Source organism: Halichoerus grypus, chromosome 8 (genome assembly GCF_964656455.1).
Source record: "Halichoerus grypus chromosome 8, mHalGry1.hap1.1, whole genome shotgun sequence".
In the NCBI taxonomy this organism is placed as follows: Eukaryota; Metazoa; Chordata; class Mammalia; order Carnivora; family Phocidae; genus Halichoerus; species Halichoerus grypus.
In genome coordinates, this window is record NC_135719.1 from 38,187,847 (window position 1) to 38,214,608 (window position 26,762).

A 26,762-nucleotide genomic window follows, 5' to 3' on the forward strand; every position below is an offset into this window, starting at 1 on the left:
TGGTGGGAAAGTGACATTTGGACAGGGCCCTAAGAAGTGAACTAGAGTGGGGAAGGGTCCCTCAGATGCAGAGTAGGGAGGAGTATTATAGGTGGTCTTTACATTCTTTCTAGGTTGCTGACAAAAATAGAGCAAGGTAGCCTAAGATCAAGGACAGGAAATAGAAAGGGCCTGGTAATGCATGTTCAGGATTGAAATGCCATGGATTCACATGCCCATTTGTGAAACGTAGTGTGTCTGGAGAAGTGGGGACAGCAAGGAGTGGGGGAGTGTGATGTGAGGTGAAGCTGTAGAGGCAAGCTGGGGCCACATCATGCCCATAAAACATAGTAAGGATTTTACATATTTAAGGGCAGTGGGAAGCCAGGATTCTAAACAAAAGAGTGACAGAATCAGATAGATCTTTTTATAATACCCCTCTGGCTGCGGTGTGGCCATCAATTTGGAGGAATATGAGAGCAGATACAGGAAAAACAGGAGGCTGTTGTAGTGGTTAAGGCAAGAGGTGACGGCAGGTGGAGGTGAAGAGACATAGATGGATTCAGGACAGAGTTCTGAGGTGGAATCAACAGGATGTGGTGACTGATTAAAATGGGTTTTGAGAGTGAGGGAAGTGGCCGCCATGTCACCCAGGTTTCTGGCCAGCACAGTTGCACACTAGCATCTCCTGAGGGAAGGGAGACAGACTGGATTGGACATGTTGAATTTGAGATGGGGACACTGATTAGACAGTTGAATGTATAGTTCTGGAGTTCAGGAGAATAGTCAGGACTAAAGATATAAATTTGGGAATCACCAGGTAATTAATGGTAATTGAAGCAAATAGAAACCAGCTCAGTAATGGGAGGAGAAGGAGGAGAGGAAGGAAGCTCAGCAGTTTGTATTGCTTGTTCAGGGTTGACTGAGTGATGTAACACTGCAGCCGAGCTCAGGAGGTTCACTGGTTGGGGTGCATTCTGTTGAACACAACCCAAAGAAGTGTTGACAGCAAGGAACTTTTTGTTATTTGTTAAAAGTAGCTCCCAAAGCACTGGCTCCCTGTGGAGTCTGTACAGGAAGATTTTATTCAGTGTATTAGTGGGTGGGGGCGGGGAGCTTGATATACATTGAGGAACTTACACGTATTCTGTTATTTTTAGGCATTTTGGTTCAGTTGCCCATGCCTAGCATGTCAGCATGCTGTGCATAAATCCTGTGTTCAAAAAATGGCAGAAAACTCTGCCCATAGGAGGTCTTAGTATTACAGTGAGCTAAAGTTAACTTCAGGACAACTCAGGGGCTCTTGCACAAGTCCTCAGCCTCAATCCAGCGCAAACTGGCTCACCGCAGGTGAACACCTGGCCCGGTGTCTCCTTGGTGAGAACTGCTGGCTCTGCAGAACAGAACACATAATCTTCCTTGCTTTTGTCCCTTCCCTCCTCCCTCCTGCTGATAGCTTCCCTCTGAGTAGCTCCCTGTTGAATCCTAGTTAGCAGTACCATTATGTCCTCTCTTGTGCTTTTGTTGAAGACTTTACTGAGACTCCTCGGTGAGGAAGTTGTTCAGCAATTTCCTAACTTTTCTTTGAAACAGTTCGTATCTAAATAAAATCTTACATCGGGTACCAACATAAAAATAAAGCGAGCAGAGCAGAGCTGCTTGGGTTGAAGGGAGGATGGAATGTCTACAGCTGCAGCCGCTTCACTTCTCCTCTGTCTTCCCCTGGGCACCTTTGAACTCCTTACCCAGCAGAGCATATTGTAATGAAGGGAGGAATCCCACCTTAAGATGGCCTGCAGTTCTTTCCTGAAGGCTTCAAGTTGTTCAGTAAAGTGGCTCTAAGCATGAAAGCAGTACCTGGCAGCCTCTGACCCCCACTGCCCACCCCCCCCAACCCCCCACCCCCCCGCCATCCTTTTAAGACAGAAGAGCTGGAGAAGGCAGCTTCAGGACTGCTGATTGCTTTTCGATGAGCTTGAGCTTAAGAGCCAGGGCTTTTTTTCCTCCCTGGAGAATGCTTGAGGTACATCAGACACTGCCTCATACCTGTGATTCTCTTTCTCTTTTACAAACACATCCTTCTGACATTCTCCTGGGTAAAGCTCAACCTGTAAGAGTGCCCTTGGGGCCCAGTGGTTTTCTAGGTTTCAGTTTTATTTGTAGACATTGACATCAGGAAAGATCTTCCACTCATTTGTACATTTTAGGTACCGCGTGTAAGATTTGATCATTGTATTGTTAGCTAGGATTCATTTGCAAATATCTTCTCCCATTCTGTCAGTTGTCTTTTGGTTTTGTTGACTGTTTCCTTGTGCAAAAGCTTTTTGTTTTGCTGAAGTCACAGTAGTTCATTTTTGCCTTGCTTCCCTTGCCTTTGAAGATGTGTCTAGGAAGAAGTTGCTGCGGCCGAGGTCAAAGAGGTTGCTGCCTGTGTTCTCAAGGATTTTGATGGATTCCTGTGTCACCTTGAGGTCTTTCATCCATTTTGAGTCTACTTTTGTGTATGATGTAAGGAAATGGTCCAATTTCATTCTTCTGCATGTGGCTGTCCAATTTTCCCAACACCATTTGTTGAAGAGATTGTCTTTATTCCATTGGATATTCTTTCTTGCTTTGTCGAAAATTAGTTGACCATAGAGTTGAGGGTCCATTTCTGGGGTCTCTATTCTGTTCCATTGATCTTTAGGTCCTGTTTTGTGCCAGTACCATACGGTCTTGATGATGACAGCTTTGTAATAGAGCTGGAAGTCTGGCATTGTGATGCCACCAGCTTTGCTTTTCTTTTTCAACATTCCTCTGGCTATTCGAGGTCTTTTCTGGTTGCATACAAATTTTAGGATTATTTGTTCCATTTCTTTGAAAAAAGTTGATGGTATTTTGATGGGGATTGCATTAAATGTGTAGATGCTCTAGGTAGCATTGACATCTTCACAATATTTGTTCTTCCAATCCATGAGCATGGAACGTTTTTCCATTTCTTTGTGTCTTCCTCAATTTCTTTCATGAGTATTTTATAGTTTTCTGGGTACAGATTCTTTGCGTCTTTGGTTAGATTTATTCCTAGGTATCTTATGGTTTTGGGTGCAATTGTAAATGGGATTGACTCCTTAATTTCTCTTTCTTCTGTCTTGTTGTTGGTGTATAGGAATGCCACTGATTTCTGTGCATTGATTTTATATCCTGCCACCTTACTGAATTCCTGTATGAGTTCTAGCAGTTTTGGGGTGGAGTCTTTTGGGTTTTCCACATAAAATATCATACCATCTGCACAGAGAGTTTGATGACTTCTTTGTGATTTGGATGCCTTTTATTTCTTTTTGTTGTCTGATTGCTGTGGCTAGGACTTCTAGTACTATGTTGAATAGCAGTGGTGATAGTGGACATCCCTGCCGTGTTCCTGACCTTAGGGGGAAAGCTCTCAGTTCTTCCCCATTGAGAATGATATTCGCTGTAGGTTTTTCATAGATGGCTTTTATGATATTGAGGTATGTACCCTCTATCCCTACACTGTGAAGAGTTTTTATCAGGAAAGTACGCTGTACTTTATCAAATGCTTTTTCTGATCTATTGAGAGTATCATATGGTTCTTGTTCTTTTATTAATGTATTGTATCACATTGATTGATTTGTGGATGTTGAACCACCCTTGCAGCCCAGGAATAAATCCCACTTGGTCTTGGGGAATAATCCTCTTAATGTACTGTTGGATCCTATTGGCTAGTATTTTGGTGAGAATTTTGGCATCAGTGATCATCAAGATATCGGTCTGTAATTCTCCCTTTTGGTGGGGTCTTTGTCTGGTTTTGGGATCAAGGTAATGCTGGCCTCATAAAAAGAGTTTGGAAGCTTTCCTTCCATTTCTATTTTTTGGAACAGTTTCAGAAGAATAGGTATTAATTCTTCTTTAACTGGTAGAATTCCCTTGGGAAGCTATCTGGCCCTGGGCTCTTGTTTGTTGGGAGAGTTTTGATTACTCCTTCAATTTCCTTGGTGGTTATTGGTCTGTTCAGATTGTCTGTTTCTTCCTGGTTCATTCTTGGTAGTTTATAAGTGTCCAGGAATGCATCCATTTCTTCTAGATTATCTGATTTGTGGGCATATAGTTGCTCATAATATGTTCTTAAAATTGTATTTCTTTGGTGTTGGTTGTGCTCTCTCGTCTTTCATTCATGATTTTATTTATTTGGGTCCTTCTCTTTTCTTTTTGGTAAGTCTGGCCAGGGGTTTATCAATCTTACTAATTCTTTCAATGAACCACCTCCTAGTTTTGTTGATCTGTTCTACTGTTCTTTTGGTTTCTATTTCATTGATTTCTGCTCTGATCTTTATTATTTCCCTTCTCTTGCTGGGTTTAGGCTTTATTTGCTGTTCTTTCTCCAGCTCCTTTAGGTGTAGGGCTAGGTTGTGTATTTGAGGCCTTTCTTGTTTCTTGAGAAAGGCTTGTATTGCTATATACTTTCCTCCTAGGACTGCCTTTGCTGCGTCCCAAAGATTTTGAATAGTTGTGTTTTCATTTTCATTGGTTTCCATGAATTTTTAAAATCTTTCTTTAATTTCCTGGTTGACCCATTCATTCTTTAGTAGGATGCTCTTTAGCCTCCATGTATTTGAGTTCTTCCCAACTTTCCTCTTGTGATTGAGTTCCAGTTTCAAAGCATTGTACTCTGAAAATATGCAGGGAATAATCTCTACCTTTTGGTATCTGTTGTGACCCAGTATGTGATCTATTCTGGAGAAAGGTCCATGTGCACTCCAGAAGAATGAGTGTTCTGTTGTTTAGGATGGAATGTTCTGTATGTATCTGTGAAGTCCATCTGGTCCAGTGTGTCATTGAAAGCCCTTATTTCCTGTTGATCTTTTGCTTCGATGATCTTCAATATGTTTTTTTGATTTTGTTATTAATTGGTTTATATAATTGGCTGCTCCCATGTTAAGGACATAAATAAATATTTGCAATTACTAGATCTTGTTGGATAGACCCTTTAAGTATGACACAGTGTCCTTCCTCGTCTCTTATTACAGTCTTTGGTTTAAAATCTAGTTTGTCTGATACAAGGATTGCCACCCCAGCTTTCTTTTGCTGTCCATTAGCATGATAAATGGTTTTCCACCCTCCCAACTTTAAATCTGGGTGTGTCTTTGGGTCTAAAATGAGTCTCTTGCAGACAGCATATCGATGGGTCTTGCTTTTTTATCCAGTCTGATACGGTGGGTCTTTTGATTGGGGCATTTAGCCCATTTACATTCAGGGTAACTATTGAAAGATAGTGCCATTGTATTGCCTGTAAGGTGACTGTTATTGTATATTGTCTGTGTTCCTTTCTGGTCTGTGTTACTTTTGGGCTCTCTTTTGCTTAAAGGACCCCTTTCGGTATTTCTTGTGGGGCTGGTTTGGTGATCAATCTTTTAGTTTCTGTTTGTCCTGGAAGCACTATCTCTCCTTCTATTTTCAGTGACAGCCTAGCTGGATAAAGTATTCTTGGCTGCATATTTTGCTCGTTTAGTGCTCTGAATATATCATGCCAGTCCTTTCTGGCCTGCCAGGTCTCTGTGGATAGGTGTGCTGCCAATCTAATGTTTCTACCGTTGTAGGTTACAGATCTTGTCCTGAGCTGCTTTCAGGATTTTCTCTTTGTCTCTGAGATTTGTTAGTTTTATATTAGATGTCGGGGTGTTGACCTATTTTTACTAATTTTGAGAGGGGTTCTCTGTGCCTCCTGGATTTTGATGCCTGTTTCCTTCCCCAATTTGGGGACGTTCTCTGCTGTAACTTGCTCCAATATACCTTCGGCCCCTCTCTCTCTTTCTTCTTCTTCTGGGATCCCAATTATTCTAATATTGTTTTGCTTCATGGTATCATTTATCTTTTGAATTCTCCCCTCATGATCCAGTAGTTTTTTATCTCTCTTTTTCTGAGCTTCTTGATTCTCCATAATTTGGTTTTCTATATATCTAATTCTCTCTTCTGCCTCATTTATCCTAGCAGTTAAGAGCCTCCATTTTTTATTGCATCTCATTAATAGCCTGTTTGATTTTGACTTGGTTAGATTTTAGTTCTTTTATTTCTCCAGAAAGGGATTCTCTAGTGTCTTCTATGCTTTTTTCAAGCCCAGCTACTATCTTTATAATCGTTATTCTGAACTCTAGTTCCTACATCTTACTAATGTCCATATTGATTAGGCCCCTGGCAGTCGGTATTGCATCTTGTTCTATTTTTTGAGGTGAATTTTTCCGTCTTGTCATTTTGTCGAGGGAAGAATAGATGAACGAGAGAACAAAATGCTCAAAGGGTAACAACGACCCCAGAGAAATGAAATATACACTAAAGAAACCAGGTGAGACCCGCAACCAGGGGGAAAAAGAAAAAAGAGAAAAAAAAAGAATATGATCAGGCTGGTGAATAGAACAGAGCCATACACTAGATTTTGGGTCTATTTTGGTCTGTTAGAAGAAACTGCATCCCAAAATTTTAAAGAACGAAAAGCTTATATATATGTGTGTGTGTGTGTGTGTGTGTGTATAAGGTTAAATACAATGAAGGGATAGAATATGACTATAAAAATGAAAATTAAAAAAGATTTTTAAAAAGGAACTGATAAGTTGGTTGAAAAAGAAGAAAAATTCTTTAAAAAAAAAATTAAAAAAATTAACTCCGCCCCGGAGGAGCCGAGAACTGGGGGCCCCACTCCTCAGTGAGCCCCCAGAGGAGAGCAGTTAATCACTCCTGTCTCCCTGGTCTCCGGCCACACTCCGTGCTCACCCAGCCTGTGACCCAGCGTTTCTATCCCTGGCGCGTGACCCAGTGTGGAGTCTCCAAACCCAGCAGATCCCTGCGGTGCACTCCCGTGCCGCTCCTCCCGGGGGAGGAAGGGGAGTCTCCCCAGATCTGCCACTTGTTGGGTCCCTGCTGGAGGAGCAGTGGCCCAACTGTGCCGTGGATTGCGGTTTATGGCAACCCCGAGCTGAGAGCCCGCTCCTGGGCTCCGTCTCTGCAGCTGGCTTCCCCGCTCCAATACCTGGGAGCTCTGCCACACTCAGGCACCCCCAGTCTTCCTGTGACCCCGAGGGTCCTGAGACCACACTGTCCCACGAGGGTTCCACCCCCCGCTTAGCCACTGGAGTGACGTCCCTCAGCGGAGCCAACTTCTAAAAGTTCCGATTTTGTGTTCCGCGGCTCTATCACTTGCCAGAAGCAGCAGACGGAGGCCCCCTCCCCCGCCATCTATCCTCCCAAATATCACCTCGATTCACTTCTCTGCACGTCCTACCTTCCAGAAAGTGGTCGCTGTTCTGTTCAGAGAGTTGCTGCTATTCTTTTCTTCAATATCTTGTTGAGTTCGCAGGTGTTCAGAATGGTTTGATCCCTATCCAGCTGAATTCCTGGGATTCTATCGAAGGACTAAGTTTTTAAATTATATGGAGATTTCATAGAGAATCTTGAGGGAGGCACTTGCAGTGATCAGATGCAAAGCAGAGAAAAATGTTGCTAAGACCTAACTGATGGTACTTGCTTTGTTTTAGAAGCTACCCAGCCCATAAAAAACTTAAGTGACAGGAAGGTGGTGTCAATGATCTTTTATGCTTTCTTGCCCTTGTGGTCAGCTTCATTTAGATATGGGAGCAGAGGGTTAGAAAACTCAGACCTTAAGAGGGTGGCGGGGGCTTACTCCCAGGCCACAGTGGTGGCAGAATACAGTCCCCAGCCCACCATGCCTCCCTCAGTTGTAGAGCAATACCACTGGAGGAAGATGTGGAAAGTACTGGCTGTGTGTTTGTTAAATAAATGAGGGTGGTGCCTTTAAAATACTCAGATGAGAATGTTTAGTAGACAATTATAAAAGAGGGTCTAGAGCTTAGAAAACAGTAGGGAAGGTAGAGATTTAGAAGCTTTAGGTTTCTGAAACCTAAAACTCTGAGAGAAGGTGTGGGTTTTAATCTAGAGCCTACCATGTTACTCTCCTGGGCTGGTCACTTTTCTGGGATTAGCAGCCCTTGTAAAGTAAGACTAGACAATTGATCCCACAACCCTCTTCCAACTCTGAAAATTCATTTTAGAAAAGAAAAAACATTCTCTCCAAATGTGCTGCTCTAGTCTTTGTGGGGAAAAAAGACCTTTTAGTAATGGTTTAGGGTATATGGTATCATGAAAGTATTGGATTTGTATAGTAATATCCTTTTCATTCTCCAGATCAGTGATTTATTGTGTAGAGAATTAAAAGTGGACCAGTGGAAGTGTCCCTTGATAAGCCATTATTTGGTGTTAGTAATTAGTCATTCCCCTGCCCCACACCTCAATTTCCTTAATGAGCCTGATTTTTTTTTTTTAAGATTTTACTTATTTATTTGACACAGAGAGAGAGAGAGAGAGGTAGAGCAAGAACACAAGCAGGGGGAGTGGGAGAGGGAGAAGCAGGCTTCCCGCTGAGCAGGGAGCCCGATGCAGGGCTCGATCCCAGGACCCTGGGATCCTGACCTGAGCCAAAGGCAGACGCTTAACGACTGAGCCACCCAGGTGCCCCATGAGCCTGATTTCTGATGACCTTCACCTTAGGTCTGTCAAGATGGAAGTCATGTGGCTGACTCAGTGGAAACAGGAGTGTGGGTTAGGTGTTGGATTTTTTTTTCCTTTCCAATTACGAGTTTGATAATGGCAGAAAATTTCAAATTGATAGTCTTAAAGTGCCCAGAGGCTCAGGTGAAAGCTGGGGAGTTTGTGAGGGAGTGCAGGAGTATAGCAGGTCTCCTTTTGGGCTATATCGTCCCCTAATGGAAGCTCCTTTTGTCCATATGCTACAGAATCGAACATTTTCTTGCTTTGGAAAGAGTTTGAAATCCATCTTCACTCCCACCCCCTTTCTTGGAAAAGGTGCATTGGGCCTATATGTATTTTCATGATGTATCAGTTTCCTGAGACTGCTGTAACAAATGACCACAAACTTAGGGACTTAAAGCAACAGAAATGTATCCTGTCATAGTACGAGAGTCTGAAATCAAGGTGTTGAAAGGGCGGCACCCCCTTTGGAGGCTCTAGGGTGAATCTCTTCTTTATCTCTTCCACCTTCTGGTGACTATTGATAGTCCTTATGGTTGCATCACTCCAGTTTCTGCTTCTGTGGTCACATTGCCTCCTGTTATGTCTGTGTCTCTTGTATATCTCTTCTAAGGACATTTATCATAGTATTTATGGAGCCTGCCTGGATAATAACAGATGATCTCATCTCAAGATCCTTAATCACATCTGCAAAGACCCTTTTCCCAAATGGGTTCCACATTGATGATACATTTTTGGGGGGACCACCATTAAACATACTACAGGTGGTTGGCACCTTTTCTGTCTATTTTCTCCAGATCTTTACATTATCACTACTGCTAACTCTGTTCTGTGTAAACCAGCATTCCCTTTCATTCCAGGTGGTGGCCTGTATAGCAATTACATCAAGCTCCACCACGGGTGCTGCTCAGTCCCATAGCTGCTTCCTAATTTGTGTTGAGTGTGGGTTGTATTATTTTCAAATAGCTGTTTCATTTTTTTAATGGGGAAAATTAATTGCAGCAAACATTTTGAACAGTGTTAAAGTTTGTAAAAAAAAAATTAAAAAGGAAACAGGATAGCTTCAGCAGTAAACTGCACATAACTGGAAGTGCAAGTCATTAGCAGAAACATTTCATTTTGCAAAAATGTAGAAAATAAGATTGTAATAAAATTTGATATACCTCTTTGAAGGCTATCTTTAATTGTTGCTCTTCTATTCTCTGCAGGCCTTTTAGATAACCCTGAGCTTCGTGTGGTCCTGGTATTTGGCTATAATTGCTGTAAGGTGGGAGCCAGTAATTATCTGCAGCGAGTCGTCAGCACTTTCAGTGATATGAACGTCATCTTGGCTGGAGGCCAGGTAGACAACCTGGCATCACTGACCTCTGACAAGTATGTCTCGTGTGCTTCTGATTTCACCTATACATGACCAGAAATGTTCTCAGGTTTTTCTTACCTTGGGTTTTTAAAATACCCGTTTACAGAATTGCTAAGCTAAAGGTTCATTCCATTTTATAATACTCCACATAATTCTGCTTACAGTTAAAGAATGAAATTTTTATGTTGTCTTCTAATAACTTATTCTTAATTGGATTCATACTCAAAATTGATTTTCAACATTGTCTATTGGTATCTCCCCTGACAGCTCTGTACTCTATACAACTGCAGTGATCACTTCCTCTGTAGTTCTGTTTTCTCCTCTAAAGGAAACACATGCTTAAACAGTGAATCTTCATGGTAAAACTTCTTAGAGCCTCTGATATGCCCAGTGCTATAGAAATCCGCTAGAGAGGGAATGACAGTTCTCAAATCTGTGGAGCATCTTGGATGCCTGTTGGTATGACTTGGCACACATTTTGGGAAATGTTATACTAGATCTTTTTGAAAGCTTCTTTTTGATTTTGTTACTAAGGCTTTTGCTTTCGAAGATGAATAATACTTGCTTCAGTTACCTTGGGAGCCATCACTCCCTTTCCATTTTGAATGAGAGTTTGTAGTATTTTTTGAGTCTGAGCTGATTAAGTGGACATGAATATCCAAAAGTAGGAAAATGAAAACTTCTTATCCCCAGATACTTCCTGCAAACACTAGTATTCATTTCTCACTATATTTGTGTTTAGTGCTTAGATACTAGAGTGGTGAAATGGCAACAGATGTTAGAGATCAGTGTCTTTAAAAGCAATGTAAATCATCCCAGTTAAAATTTCCCTTCTGGAAGTCTCCACTGATTGATCAGCTTCAGCTGATCAGGGATCAGGGAAAGCAAATACAGATGACCCTTGAACAATGCCTGCGCAGTTGAAAATCCATGTATAACTTGTGACTCCCCAACAACTTAACTACTAATAGCCTACTGTTGACCAGAAGCCCTACCGATAACATGAACAATTAACACATATATGTATTCTTACAAGAAGGAAAGCTAAGAAAACATAATGTTATTATAAAAATCATAAGGAAATACATTTACAGTACTGTACTTATCAAGAAAAATCCACATGTAAATGGACGCATGTTGTTCAAGGGTCACCTGTAGCTAAATCGAGGTCCCTGGACTACCGGTGAGGAAGAAGCGAGGAAAGCAAGTGCACTGAATTCTAAGCAGTAGGATATCAGACATTGGACTTCATACATAAATACACCTAATTCTCAGTAATTACCTGTGGATTATTTCTCCTCTTGCCTGATTTTCTCTGTCTTTGCTTTTACTTCTAAATTGTATACAATAGGGCAGTGATGATTTAATACCTCATTTACCTTTGAAATGCCAATCGCACTCAAGACCAGACATACAGCGTCTGATATGCAAGCCTGTTAGTGTGGTCAGGTGTCTGTATATCATCTTTTTATACCTATTGTGGGAAATATCCCTCAAGAATTATTACCCTTTACACGACACATTAATTTTAATGTGGTCTTCCCACTGTGTCAGTGGGTAAGAGAAGCCATTGAGTAAATCAAAGCTCCATTTTAATAGTGTCCAGATACCACCTTGCCAAAAAAAAAGGTAAGTCATTCTTTGAGGCAAGATATTGACATACACGTTGCAATGGTAGGCCAAAGAGTAAATGTAATAAAGTTAAAGGAGCAGTGGACTTAAGAAGGTGGATTCTCCTCAGAAACAGGTTTTGCTACTAAGCTAGCCTTATTATCTTAGTCACTTAAGCTTTTTGAGTTAAGTTTCTTATTAGCCCAGTGAATCTTGCCCATTTCATCAACTCACATGTTCGTAAACATGATAGAAATAATAAGGTATTTGTTTTTCCCCTGTAGGTGTTCACTGTATTATGCTTTATAACTTTGACACTTTATGTTTTCTTTAGTAAGGATAAAATATTTCCTTAAGAAAAACAGGCAAATAGAAACAAAACATGTTTTTACCTTTAGGTTAAGCTGAATTCTAGGCTGAAAGTAATAAATAAGACACAGCAATGGAATCTTGTTTCTTTATGGACCAAACAACATTTAAAGCTAAAACTTCTGGAGTTAACAGGTTCTTAATAAAATTATCGTCCATGATTAAATATCTAATATATCTTTTTTAGAATGTGACAGCCGAGATAAGGGGGAGAAAGATACCAAACATGTAAATAATACCAGAAAACTTTAACAGATATCATTGTGCATATGAATAAAATTTTTAAGATTCCTTTAAGAAAGTGAGAAAGGTTTAAGGATACTTTATATCTTTCTAAAAACCCAGGATGGTTTTCAGAAATCTTTGTGGAGATGCATTTGCCCCTCGAATTTGTGACTAAAAAAATAGTTGCTTACTTCTTCCATAGATCTGCTTCCCTGCGTTCTTTTAAATGTATTCATAGTTTAATTTTTAATCCCTATTACACTGCTTTTATCTGGGAAGGTGAGCCTCAGACTGGGTGTAGGCTCTTAAAGGCAGCAGCTCCTAACCAGTGAATCAGGAGTTTTCTTTTACACTTTAAAGTTTATATTTTGTTTTGTGATGTATCACCACACTATTCTAATTACAGACACCCTCTGGATATTGATGCCACTGGTGTAGTTGGACTGTCATTTAGTGGACACCGAATCCAGAGTGCCACCGTGCTACTCAACGAGGATGTCAATGACGAGAAGACTGTTGAGGCTGCAATGCAGCGCCTTAAAGCTGCCAACATTCCAGAACGGAATACCATTGGCTTCATGTTTGCATGTGTTGGCCGGGGCTTTCAGTATTATAGAGCCAAGGGGAATGTTGAAGCTGATGCATTCAGAAAGTTTTTTCCTAGTGTTCCTTTATTTGGCTTCTTTGGAAATGGAGAAATTGGATGCGATCGCATAGTCACTGGGAACTTTATATTGAAGAAATGTAATGAGGTAAAGGATGATGATCTGTTTCACAGCTATACAACAATAATGGCACTGATTCATCTTGGGTCACCTAAATAAAGCCTCCTGTAAAGTGGCTTTCACAATATATAATAATTTTTGGGCTCCACCTTTCCTAGAAAATGGAAACTGGGATATGTGTATTTCAAAAAAATAATAATAACTTTATATGTATCAGTTTTGTAGCTTTGACTAAAGATTATATTAGGGGTAGTTTTTAATAAGTTAGATGAAGGACAACTTCGTACATAACAAAACACAAACAGAATTGAGAGCTTTTCCATCATGAGGCACAACCCTGATTATGGCTTTATTGTACCAGGTTGTATAGCTGCTGTGTAATGTGACTTTATAAATAGTCTTCTGCATAGGAAGATTGAAAGAGGATTTATCAATAGGATGGAGATTTAAGACATTCCATGACTACCTCTGCATTGTTAGATCTTTTAGCAAAATCATGAAGACATTTTTTTCTCCCTTAATGGAGAAAAAAATACATGGATAGCTTGAGAAATCTTTCTCTGCTTTACAGTTTTGCCAATTTTTTTCAGAAGCTGTAACAAAATTATGAGACTTTTTACTTATTTGATAAAAATTAACTATTTTTGTTCTAGTACCCAAAAGTTGCTTAGTCAAATAAGTTGCCAAGACTAATCGGTATTTTACTACTTTATAAGGAAAAAATTTTCCTTTTCCCTCAATGAAGAAATTGTAAGAGAAAATCCTTTTCTTCACCTAGTTCTATCTATATAGCCAACCGACAGACCAGACCATTGCATCACCTTATTTTGGTTTTATACCAATAAAACATACCTTGGAAACTCAGTGTTTTGTATGTCATTGCTTTTGGTGACTGAATGACAGAAGTAAACAATACTTTAGAAATGAAAACTCAGAATAGTAGTTGTCAGCTAGTAAATCCTGCCATATTCCCAGTAGAATGATTTTTAAGCTTGTATTTCTAACTATGCTAATATCTATATGAGATATGTTCAGAGAACACCAATTTTCCCTAGTAACCTTTCTTCACATAGTGATAGAACCTTTCTTTGATTTTCAGCTAGGCACATGCCTGCAATAACAACGACTACATTTCCCAGTGTCCCTTGCCATTGACTGTTGTGGCCAGTGAAATGTGAGGGGTGTGACTATTTTTTTGCCCTTTCTTGAGCTTGTTGCTTGGAAGTGGATCTGGTAGTGAGACATCTTGAACTCTCCAGAAGAGGCAACATTACTGGAGAAGAGAATCACACAGAAAGAAGGGTCCTGGGTTGCTGTACAATTTTGTTGAAGTGCTAACATACGTGGCTTGGATTGCCTATCTCCATACTGTCTTACAAGATAGAAATTAACATCAATCTTGCCTCAGCCACTGTTCTTCATTATAATAGATGTTTATATTAGCTTATTCTACCTAAGACAGTATATGTCTAATGTATGGCACTTTTGTAATGGTCAGTGGTTCTAACAGAACAGCAGAAAACCTGCAAGGTAAGTGAAATCAAAGGTATTAACCTTTCTGCTTTTCTATTTTTAATCACTTTCTCAGTTTTTACATTAAAAGGTTTTCTCTTGCTGTATATGTATATGATAAAAATACTTAAACCACATGTTTATTGTGTGGTTATCCTAAATCTTACTTCCTGAAGAAAGTCCAAAGAAAAGTTTAAGTTTTTAATCTGTGAATATTAATATCTAGCTTTTAGTTGTTAAACTTCTCTGTTATTTGACATTGGTTACCTATTACCAAATGGGTACTCAGTACTCAAAATTCAAGTCTTTGGATATGCCTACATAGCACATAAGGAAAATACTTTGTAAATTTTCCTTGTCTCTGATATTAACAAGTGTTGTTTGAATACTAGAGGAAAAAGGATCTGAAAAACTAGAAATCTGAACAAAATGAGCATGATGATTGAACGGATTATTTTATTTTTCAAATCAGTACTCCTACAAAACGTTTTACTACTTCCCAAAGGAGAGTCTGCTGTAGGATCGTTTCAATACGATATTTGAGGTTATAGGGTCCCTTTGTATATCTGAGCTTTGTGGGCTTGTTATGTAAATTCATTTGACCACAAGGTTGTGATCTTGGTGCAGAACAGAAATGGGAGAAACTGACTCAATAGAAACAACTGTAGTATTGATGAAAACAAAAGCCATCTACCCTGCCTCTAGAAGTCTTGATGTTGCATGGAAAGGAACAGGAATTTAAAGTTAAGATGAAATAATTACAATTTTGAAGACCTGTGTTAAACAAAAGCAAGAATTAAAGGATAATTTTTTCAGCTAAAAACATACTAAATTCCTAGAAATGGCAACTTTTATATACTCATTTATGAAACTGGAGAACAGATCATACGTGAGAAAAAAAAATGAGCACAAGAGAAGGAAAGAATATATTCTTAAAGTGTCTTCATACACTGAACTGCCTTCTCTCAAGTGATGATCAGACAGGATGGTTTAAGCAAGACATTTAAAATACTTCCTTTTTATGCTTTCACAGCACAGTCCTGCTGTAATTTGCTCTGTAAAAGTCTACTTCAAGAAATTACATTTCCATTCCCTTTATGCAAGTAGAACTAAACTCCTCACAAGCCATCTAAGTAAAAGGAGGGAAGGCAGACCTTGGGATTAAAACCTAGAAATAGACACACTACATAATGACATAATAATCTACTGTGACCTATCTAAAGAAGGGCATTCAGTAGGCCACTTCACCACTTACAGTTCTCTCAACTTTGCCTAAAAATGGATCATTAGCAGACAGCAGTTTCTCAAATTTCTAAAAGGCCAGATAGCAAAAGCTTTGCCAATGATTTATATTGCAAGTTTAACACACTGAACATGCAAAGAATGTAAAACTTTAACAAATCTGAAAATTTTCTATGCATTTTACAGAATTTTTTGAGAAAAAAATGAAACTGTCTTTGTCATTTTGTTCCCACACAATCTAACCCAGATTATCACCTCCATAAATTCAGTTTTAATGGAAACAGAAGACTCTAAATCCTCTTGTTTGGAAATTGTGAGATTTTTAGATGACTGACTTGATTTTCACTTGTAGAAACTGGGTAGGAGGCTGCTTAATGAAAATCCTAAAATAACAAAACATAGTAAGCATTAGTAATAACATCCTTGTTAAGAGAACAAAATATCTACATAATGTGAAGAATGTGTCACCAGAAAGTTATTTTAATGGTCCTATGTGATGGGGGGACGGGGGGATCCTCAGGATGGCGGCAGAGTAGGGGACCTTGTTTCATCTGGTCCCTTGAATTTAGCTGGATATCTACCAAACCATTCTGAACACACGAATTCAATCTGAGATGTGAGATTTATGTGGATCTCTTCAAGCACAAAAATGACTACTTTTTGCAAGGCAGGAGGTGCGGAACCTTGAATCTTCAGGGGGAAATACCGGGAGATAAACGGAGGGAGAGTGATATAACAATGGAGCATAAAATCGGAACCCTTAGAAATCTCCAGTGAGAGACATCCCTGGGATGAATAGAGCAGAATTCTAGGGGGATCATTGTCTCAGGATTCCAGGAGGCTCAGAAAAAATGGGGGAGCCTGAACCGATAGAGTGCCCAAGCAGTGGAGCGAGGACACTGGTTATGGTCAGCAAGCCAGGAAGGGACTCTCAGCTCTGGTCACCATAAACCAAGAGCTGGGCTGGTAGGGGGGCCGCTCTCTGAGGACCCTGAAAAGGACTAGAAGGTGCAGGCTCTTTAACATTCCAGAAGAGATAGGAAATGGCTTGCGCCCACAACAGGGCAACAGCTCTCAGGGCAGTGTGGCCCTCGAAAGGACACTGGAGCAGCACCCTGCCGCGACCTGGGAGCTGCAGAAGAGGGTGCACGCGTGAGCCCACGGCCGCTTGCAACTGGAAAGGCACAAAGCGCAGAGATGCCCACAGGTCCCTGGAACTCCCCTGGGAGAGTTGCAGCAGGTACAGATAGGGCAAAGCTGTGGAGTTTGGTACACACAGAAGTGGAGATGGTTTGACCTGGAGGATTTATTGAGGAAAAGGAACCACGACCTTGTGGCTCTGGGCCAGGGATTCCCGCACGGCCATATTTGCTCTGACCCTCTGAAGAGAAGTGGAAAGCTGAAAGGAACAAAAGCCACACAGACGACCAGCTCACATTAAGCCCATCCCCGGGACAAGGGGTATGGCAACTCCACTCAGGCAAAGATGCCTGAAAAGCTGAGTAGAAGGCCCCTACCCCAGAAGACAAATTGGGAAAACTGATGAATGACAAGCTTATTTCCCACAGGACTGTAAAACTCCAGCGCCAGGGGAAAATAATATATTGAGCTCCAAGTGTTCCCTCATGACTCGTTTATACTTCAGGCTAAAATTTTACATTTTTTTTTTTTTACCCTATTCCCGTTTCAAATAGATTATTTCCCAACTTATGTCTTTAAGTTACTTTTTAACTATAGATTTTATAGATTTATGCCGTTTTATAAATTTATGCTCCATACTAGTCCGTTTTGCACTCTTCAATTTTATCTTGATATATATATAAGTTCTGGTTTCTTTGCAATTTGGGGATATAGTGTCTTCCAAAACAGACCAAAAATCAATCAGGAACAGGCAGATCACTCTGCCTTGTCCATCCTGAGAAATTATAGTTCCCCCCACTTTTTTTTTTTTTTTTTTTACTGTTTTGGATCATCTTGGCTTTGTCTGCACATCTGGTAGCTTCTGACCACTTTGGAATTGTTCTAGGGTGCATTTTGCTTGGGTCATGGTTGATATTTTGGACTCTGTTCATTTGCTCAACCATCCCTCGACAGAATGATGGAGGAACTCTCAACAAAGAACCAGACACAATGTCCTCTGCCACAGAACTAATGGATATGGATATAAGCAAGATATCAGAGATAGAATTCAGGATAGCAATCATAAAGTCAAAACCTAGACTTGTAAAAAGCATTAGTGACTATAGAATCTCTAAGGGCAGAAATGAGATGTAATCAGGCCAAACTTAAAAATGCTATAAATGAGATGCAGTCTAAATTGGATGCTCTAATAGCTAGGGTAAGTGAGGCAGAAGAGAGTAAGTGACATAGAAGACAGGCTGATAGAAAGGAAGGAAATTGAGGAAAACAGGTATAGGAAGCTAGTAGGTCATGAAAAAAGGCTTGGACAGATTAATGATGCCATGAAACATTGCAATGTCAGAATTTTGGGATCCCCAAGGGGGTGAAGAGAGGAGAGAGGACTAGAAGGTATATTTGAGCAAATGATAGGTGAGAACTTCCCTAATCTGGGGAAGAAAACAAGCATTCATGTCTAAAAGGCACAGAAGACCCCTCCCAAAATCAATAAAAATAGATCAACACCCTGACATAAAATAGTGAAGCTTGCAAAGCCAAAGAAGCTATCCTGAGAACAGCTAGGGGGAAGAGATTTCTTAAATATAGAAGGAGGAACTTCAGAATAACATCAGACCTATCCACAGAAACCTGGCAGGCTAGAAAGGGCCAGCAAGACATTTAAGGTACTAAATGAGAAGAATATGCAGCCAAGAATACTTTATCCAGCAAGGTTGTCATTCAGAATGGACAGAGAGATAAAGAGTTTCTAGGACAGGCAGAAACTGAAAGAATATGTGACCACCAAACCAACCCTGCAAGATATACTGAGGATTCTGTAAGCGAGGAGAGACCCCAAGAGTCACATACACCAGAATGAAAGAGAAAATCTACAGAAAGGGACTTTGCAGACAATGCACTAAATTCCTATCTTTCAATAGTTACTCTGAATATAATGGGCTGAATACTCCCATCAAAAGACACAGGGTTTCAGATTTGATAAAAAAAGCAGGACCCATCCATATGCTGTCTACAAGAGACTGATTTTGAACCTAAAGACTCCTCCAGATTGAAAGTGAGGGGATGGAGAATCATTTACCACACCAATGGACCTCAAAAGAAAGCTGGAGTACCAATTCTCATATCAGACAAATTAGATTTTATTTTTTTAAAGATTTTTATTTATTTATTTGACAGAGAGAAAGAGACAGCAAGAGAGGGAACACAAGCAGGGGGAGCGGGAGAAGGAGAAGCAGGCTTCCCGCCGAGCAGGGAGCCCAATGCGGGACTCGATCCCAGGACCCCAGGATCATGACCTGAGCCGAAGGCAGCCACTTAACCGACTGAGCCACTCAGCACCCCCAGACAAATTAGATTTTAAACCAAAAACTGTAGTAAGAGATGTAGAGGGACACTATATCATACTTAAAGGATCTATCCAACAAGAAGATCTAGCAATTGTAAATATCTATGCCCCCAACATGGGAGCAGCCAATTATATAAACCAAATAATAACCAAAATAAAGAAACATATGGATAATAATACCTTAATAGTAGGAGACTTCAACACTCCACTCACAGCAATGGACAGATCATCTAAGCAGAAGGTCAACAAGGAAACACAGGCTTTCAATGACACACTGGACCAGATGGACCTCATAGATATATACAGAACATTCCATCCTAAAACAATAGAACACTCTTTCTTCTCAAGTGCACATGGAACTTTCTCCAGAATAGATCACATATTGGGTAACAAATCAGGTCTCAACCAATACCAAAAGATTGAGATTATTCCTTGCATATTCTCAGACCATAATGCTTTGAAATTGGAACTCAATCACAAGAAACAATTTGGAAGAAATTCAAACACTTGGAAGAAGGGCACATGCACCCCAATGTTCATAGCAGCTTTGCCCATGATAGCCAAATTGTGGAAGGAGCTGGGATGTCCTTCAATAGATGAATGGATAAAGAAGAAGTGATTCATATAGACAATGGAATATTACTCAGCCATCAGAAAGGATGAATACCCACCATTTGCATCAACATGGATGGAACTGGAAGGTATTACGCTAAGTGAAATAAGTCAAGCAGAGAAAGACAATTATCATATGGTTTCACTCATATGTGGAACAAAAGGAACAGCACAGAGGACCATAGGGAAAGGGAGGGAAAACTGAATGGGAAGATCAGAGAGGGAGACAAAGTATGAGAGACTCTGGAAACTGGGAAACAAAATTAGGGTTACAGAAGGGAGGGGGGTGGGGGGATGGGGTAACCAGGGTAACCAGGTGATGATTATTAAGAAGGGAACGTGTTGTGATGAGCACTGGGTGTTATACACAACTAATGAATCACTGAACACTACATCAAAAACTATGTACTATATGTTGCCTAAATGAACATAATAACAAAATGAAAAAGAAAAGTACAAATATATATATATTGCACCTATGTAAAGAATAGCGAAATATTTGCAAAACATGTTATTTTCATTTTATATATTTCATTTCTGCCCTACACAGCAACTGAGACAGGTACAAGAATATATGGTGCTATAAAGTAGAAAACATTAGCAGAAGCCAATAAACGTCATTTAATGTTTTGGTACTAAGAGGGTATGCAGCATTTTCATCTCAGAAAGTGTATGTAAACTGTCCTCACAACCAGCAAAAAAGGCAAGATTGATAAGGAATTGGGAGAAAATATATTCCTTTTAATTTAATTTTAAACAGAATGATCAGAGTGAGAATTTTTAGAGCATTTGCTTAACATTTACAAAATACTTCCAAGTCTGATTAACCAGAATTCACCATATATGTATCTAAAACATACTCTAGGGGCGCCTGGGTGGCTCAGTCGTTAAGCGTCTGCCTTCGGCTCAGGTCATGATCCCAGGGTCCTGGGATCGAGCCCTGCATCGGGCTCCCTGCTCAGCGGGAAGCCTGCTTCTCCCTCTCCCGCTCCCCCTGCTTGTGTTCCCCTCTCTCGCTGTGTCTCTCTCTGTCAAATAAATAAAAATCTTTAAAAAAATAAAAAATAAAAAAAATAAAACATACTCTATTCAAGGTCTTGTCATGATACTAGAATTACAGATAGGAGTGAAACATCAGTGACCTGAGTGACACCAGCAAAATGGTAGACTGGACACTCTGAGCTCTTGTTCCCCAACAAAACCAAAAAAGCAGCAAATATATGAACCTACATTGTCAGAGCTCTGGAAAACAGTAAAAGGTTTACAGCAACCAAGACTCTGCCCACTAAAGAAAAACCCATCTTCAAAATGGTATGAATGTTTGAAGATGTTTTTCTCACCTTTGCCCCAGTGCAGTGGCAGTCTTATGAAAAAGTGGCAGAAGCCTGGTTCCCAGTTCCTACCCTCAATCCAGAGGAGGTAGACTTAATTTGCAAATCATCTTCTATGCCTCATCTGTCTGGAGGATACCAGAAGGACTCACTCAAAGTGTTCATCTTTGTTTTGCTATTAACTTGGAATTCAGGCAGGAAAAATGGCGGGCATTACTTGTAAAACCTGCAAGGTGACTACCGATTCAGACACCTGGGGTGAGAGATTAAGGGTGGAGACAGAATAGGTCACATAAGCCCTAGCAAAGAAGAAGCTGGGGTGAGAGTTTTTGAAAACTGGACATTGAGAAGCAGCTCCACAAGAGGGCAGGATGAGGGACACCTGGGTGGCTCAGTCAGTTAAGCATCTGCCTTCAGCTCAGGTCATGATCCCAGGGTCCTTGCTCAGTGGGGAGCCTGCCTCTCCCTCTGCCTGCCACTCCCCCCCTGCTTGTGCTTCCTCTCTCTCTCTCTCTCTCTCATAAATAAAATCTTTATAAAACGGGGGGGAGGAGGAGATTTAGAATGCCATATGCACACCCAGGCAAAACACATGCTCAGGAAAGATCTAAGACATTTGGTTTTCACCTCAGTCTGATCCCTAGGATCAGAGCAAGCCTAGCTAAGCATTGCAAGAATGCTCTAGCACCCAGCTACTCTGCAAAGACAGAACTCTGGCATTCAAGGAAATTTCTGTCAGAATTACTATACTATAATAGTGAAATGCCCAATTTTCAAAAAGAAAATTGCAAGGCATACAAAGAAAAAGAGAAACTAGATCTATTTAGAGGAATAGAAACTGGCCCCGAGGAAGCACCACTTTTAGCTTACTAAACAGACACTTAAGTATTATCAAAGAACTAAAGGAAATCATGAAAATGACTAAAATGGGAACACAAAGAGAAGTTATAAAAGGAACCAAAGAAATTCTGGAGCAGAAAGGTACAATAAAAACTTTCACTAGAGGGTGAATTTCAACGGCAGATTTGAACAGTCAAAGCTCATTGAACTCCAAATATGGAAAAGTCAAAAGAGACCCACCAAGACACATTAAAATCAATCTATCTAAAGCCAAAGATAGAACGTTGAAAGCAACAAGAATGAAAAGGAATCCTCAATAAGGTTATCAGATTTCTCATCAGAAACCTTGGGGGCTTTTGGGTGCCTGGGTGCCTCCATGAGTTAAGCGTCTGCCTTCAGCTCAAGTCATGATCCCAGAGTCCCAGATGGAGCCCTGCATTGGGCTCCCTGCTCAACAAGGAGTCTGCTTCTCCCTCTGCCCCTCACCTTGTTCTCTCTCTCTTAAATAAATAAATAAGAAATCTTGGGGGTTAAAAGGCAGTGGGGTTTGATATATTCAAATTGCTAAAAGGAAAAGAAACCTGTCCACCAAAAATATATTTGGCAAGACTCCTTCAAAAATGAAGGAGAAATTAAAACATCACTAGATAAAAACTAAAGGAGACAGATTCCACTACAACCTACCCTGCAAGAAGTGCTAACAGGAGTTTCTTTGGGTTGAAATGAAAGGACAAAGGACAGGAACTCAAAGCCATAAGAAGAAATAAATATTTCTAATTAAGGTATACATGGGTAGGTATAAAAGCTAGTATTCTAGTTTTGATTTGTACCTCTACTTTTTGTCTACATAATTTAAGAGACTATTAAAATAGTTGCTGGTCTATGTTTTCAGATGCACAATGCTTAAAGATGTAATTTTGTGACATGAAGGGGATGAAGACAGGGTTATATATAAGAGCAGAGTTTTGGGGTGCCTGGGTGGCTCAGTCATTAAGGCATCTGCCTTCGGCTCAGGTCATGATCCCAGGGTCCTGGGATCGAGCCCCGCATCGGGCTCCCTGCTCCACGGGAAGCCTGCTTTTCCCTCTCCCACTCCCCCTGCTTGTGTTCCCTCTCTTGCTGTGTCTCTCTGTCAAATGAATAAATAAAATCTTTAAAAAAAAAAATAGGAGCAGAGTTTTTATACACTACTGAGGTTAAGGTGCCATAAATTCAAATTAGAGTGTTATTAATTTAGGATGTTAAATGGAATCCCTAAGGTAACCACAAAGAAGTAGCTATATAATATACACAAAAGGAAATGAGAAAATGTTTTACTATAAAAAATTCAACTAAACACAAAAGACACATAGAAAATGAAGGACAAAAAGGTGTAAGACACATAAATATCATAATCACATTAATTCCTCATCAAAAATTACTTTAAATGTAAATGAACTGAACTCCAGTCAAAAGACAGAGATTGATGAAATGGATTTAAAAACACGATCTAACTTTATGCTGTCTACAAGAGACTGACTTCAGATCCAAAGACATAAATGGGTTAAATATCAAAGGATGGATAAAGATATTCCATGCAAATAGTAACCAAAGGGAGCAGTGGTGGCCATACTATTATCAGGCAAAAAAACACCTTAAATCTAAAAAGGTTACAAGAGACCAGTGAAGGACATTACATATTAATAGGTTTAAAATACATCAAAATTAAACAGTTATAAACGTTTACACATCTAATAACAGACCTTCAAAATATATTAAGCAAAACACAACATAACAAATCTTATGTGATGCAACAAAAGCAATGCTAAGAAGGAAATTTATAACTAAATGCCACTTTAATATATAAATATAAGTATATAAAATAAATATTCTAAAAGTAACTAGAAAAAGAATAAACCTAAAGCTAGTGCAAGATTAAAGCTGAGATAAGCAAAATAGTTTTTCAAAATGATTTTAAGGGTAGAAAAACCTTTAACTAGACCAAGGGCGGGGGGGGGGGGGGAGGATTCAACTTACTAAACGCAGACATAAACGTAGGAGTATTAGTAAAGATTCTACAGAAATAGAGGGATGAGAGCACTATGAGCAGCTGTACCCCTATAAACTGGATAACCTAGATGAAATTGATATATTCCTAGAAATGTAAAACCTTACCAAGACTGAATCATGAACAAATAAAATCTACATAGACCTATAACTAGGAGATTAAATCAGTAATCAAAAACCTCCCAACAAAGGAAAACTCTGCAACTGATGGCTTCACTGGTGAATTCTACCCCACCATTTAAACAAGAAATAACACCAGTCCTCAAAGATTTCCAAAAAATTCAAGAGAAACTTCCTAACTCATTCTATGAGGCGAGTACTAACTACCCTGACACCAAGGCCAGACTACAACAGAAGGGAAAAAAAAACCCTACAGATTAATATCCCTGATGAATATTGATGAAAAAGTCCTAAACAATATTAGCAACTGAGACATCACATTAAAAGGTCTATAAACTGAACAAGTGTATTATAGTTCAACAAGTGAAAATGAATTAATATAATACACTATATTGACAGGATGAAGGGAGGAAAACCCATATGATAACATCAACTGATGCAGAAAAAGAATTTAACAAAATTTGACAGGCTTTTTTTGATAAAAACACTCAACACTCTAGGAATAGAAGGAAACTACCTCAACACAATAAAGTCCACATATAAAAATCTCACAGGTAACATCATACTCAATGGAGAAAGACTGAAAGAAACCTTTTCTCAAGGATGCCAGCTTTTTGCTACTTCTATTCAACATGGCATTGGAATTTCTAGGCAGAGGAACTAGTTAAAAAAGACTTTGAACTTGGAAAGGAAGGAATGAAATTATCTCTGTTCACAAAGTGCATGATCTTATATGCAGAAAACACTTAGAACTAATCAAATTCAACAAAGTTTAAGGATACAAAACCAACACACAAAATCAGTTGCCCTTTGTAAACAGTAACAATGAACAAAGAAATTTAAGATAATTCCCTTTACAATAGCATTAAAAATAACAAAATACTTGGCAGTTAATTAAGGAGGAAGACATATACTGAAAACTACAGAACACCACAGAAAGAGAGTAACAACAATAAATGGAAAGCCATTCCATGTTCATAGACTGGAAGAAAGAAGTCAGCACTACCCAAAGTGATCTACAGATTCAGTGTAATCCATTTCAAAATCTTAAAAATATGTTTTACAAAAATAGAAAAATATGCCCTAAAATTCAGTGGGATGTCTAGGGACCCCAAATGGCCAAACACTCTTGAAAAATATCTAAGTTGGAAGACTCACACTACTGGATCTCAAAATTAACTGCAGAGCTACAGTAATCAAAACAGTATGCTATTGATGTAAGGACAGACACATGGACCAGTGGAATAAAATAAAGAATCAAATAAATACTCATATATATGGTCAAATGATTTTGAGAGAGTGTGTCAAGACCATTTACTGGGAAAAGGACAGTTTTTCCAACAAACGGTGTTGGGAAAACTGGATATTCACATGCAAAAGAATGAAGTTAGATGCTTACCTAACACTATATACAAAAAATTAACTGAAAATGGATCAAAGAGACTTATGGGAAAATGGTGGAACAGGAGGATCTTAAGCTCACTTTGTCCCATACACACCATATCAGTGCACCTAACTCAGGAAAACTACCCAGAGACTGCCACAAGAGTTCCACAGTTAATCATAGAGAGGAGGTCATATTAAAAAGAGTAAATATGGTCAGAAACCAAACTCCCAGTGAGACTAACCACAAACAGGAGGGACACAACGAACATGGAGAAGGGAGAGGAGCAGGCCCCACACGAGGCAACCCAGGCACAGGGTACTTGAACTGGGAAGATGAGTCTCCAAAATATTTGGCTTTGAAAACCAGTTGGGCTTAACATCACAAGTTTTTACAATCAGCAATCCAGGTACTTCAAAGTCAGCAGGTTTAGCTCTGGGAGAGCCTGAGAACAACAGAAGCCGTCCATGCCCTTAAAGAGATAGCAAAGCAAATAACCCCAACAAGATACAACACAGAAGCAGCACTTAGAAAAGCACCTGGGGTATACATGAAGATTTATTTACTAATCTCAGAATATGTGCTGGAGGGGCACAGATCTTTAGAAGACTTCTGCAAGAAAAAAGGAGCTGGGAGGCAGGATTTCTCCCCACCAACCTCAGCCCAGATTGCTGGACGCTTGCAGAGACCAGTGAGAACACTGTCCAGCTACCTTAATAACATGATGTGCCCTGGTCTTATGTTCTGTAGATCCACCCCATCCAACCCACCCCACTGGGCAGGCATCCCTCCCACAGCAAAATCCAGCAAGCTGCCCCAGCAGGGACCAGTGCCACTCCACAGTGACACCTGCCCTGGAGAAGGAAAGATCACAGATACCAGGCACACTGCAGCCCCAGCAGACAGACTGGGGAGAGGATCTGGTCTTGCCCCAGCCCCACCACAAAAAAAAAACCTCTCGGGGTGTGGGGGGGGGCAGCCTAAAGAGAGAACCATCCAGTTTGGTGCAACTACAGCCCCAGCAGACAGGCTGAGGCCAGGCATATGGTCTGACAACTGACACCACCCAAGTACGAACCAACAGTGGCCCCACACTTAACAGCACAGGGATCAAAACCTGCCCACAACAGGCAACGTGGGCCATTGCAGCTGACTGGACTGAAAGCAAATGCGGTTCACCCACATTAGAGTTCACACAACCCACATACCAGACACCCCTGAAATGCTTGTTCTGGGGAACAGGACAATGCACTACAGGGTACCACAGAACCTCTCCTTCATAAGGCCACTACTTTCAAGATCAGGAGCTGTAGCTGACTTTCCTAACACAGAGAAACACAGAAAGTTATAAAAAATGAGGACAAAAAGGAATATG

The 26,762-nt window shown here is 40.0% G+C and overlaps 2 protein-coding genes across 34 annotated transcripts in view; one reads left to right on the plus strand and one right to left on the minus strand.

Moving 5' to 3' along the window:
- The window catches only part of FBXO22 (F-box protein 22), a 29,017-nt gene extending 15,334 nt beyond the window's left edge, over positions 1–13,683 (plus strand). For all 4 annotated transcript variants that reach the window (XM_078079028.1, XM_036067655.2, XM_036067656.2 and 1 more), the window contains 2 exons: positions 9,738–9,903; positions 12,501–13,683. In XM_078079028.1, the coding sequence (XP_077935154.1) occupies positions 9,738–9,903; positions 12,501–12,918 (584 nt within the window). In that variant the 3' untranslated portion in view covers positions 12,919–13,683. The remainder of the gene's footprint in view (positions 1–9,737; positions 9,904–12,500) is intronic.
- NRG4 (neuregulin 4) overlaps positions 1–26,762 on the minus strand; it is a 201,846-nt gene that overhangs the window by 16,852 nt on the left and 158,232 nt on the right. For 26 of the 30 annotated variants that reach the window (XR_013450377.1, XR_013450374.1, XR_013450371.1 and 23 more), the window contains one exon: positions 14,770–15,956. The exons of the other annotated variants lie outside the window; for them this stretch is intronic. The gene's annotated coding sequence lies outside the window, so the exon portion shown is untranslated. Of the gene's footprint in view, positions 1–14,769; positions 15,957–26,762 lie in introns of those variants that run through there. 30 annotated transcript variants of the gene reach the window in all.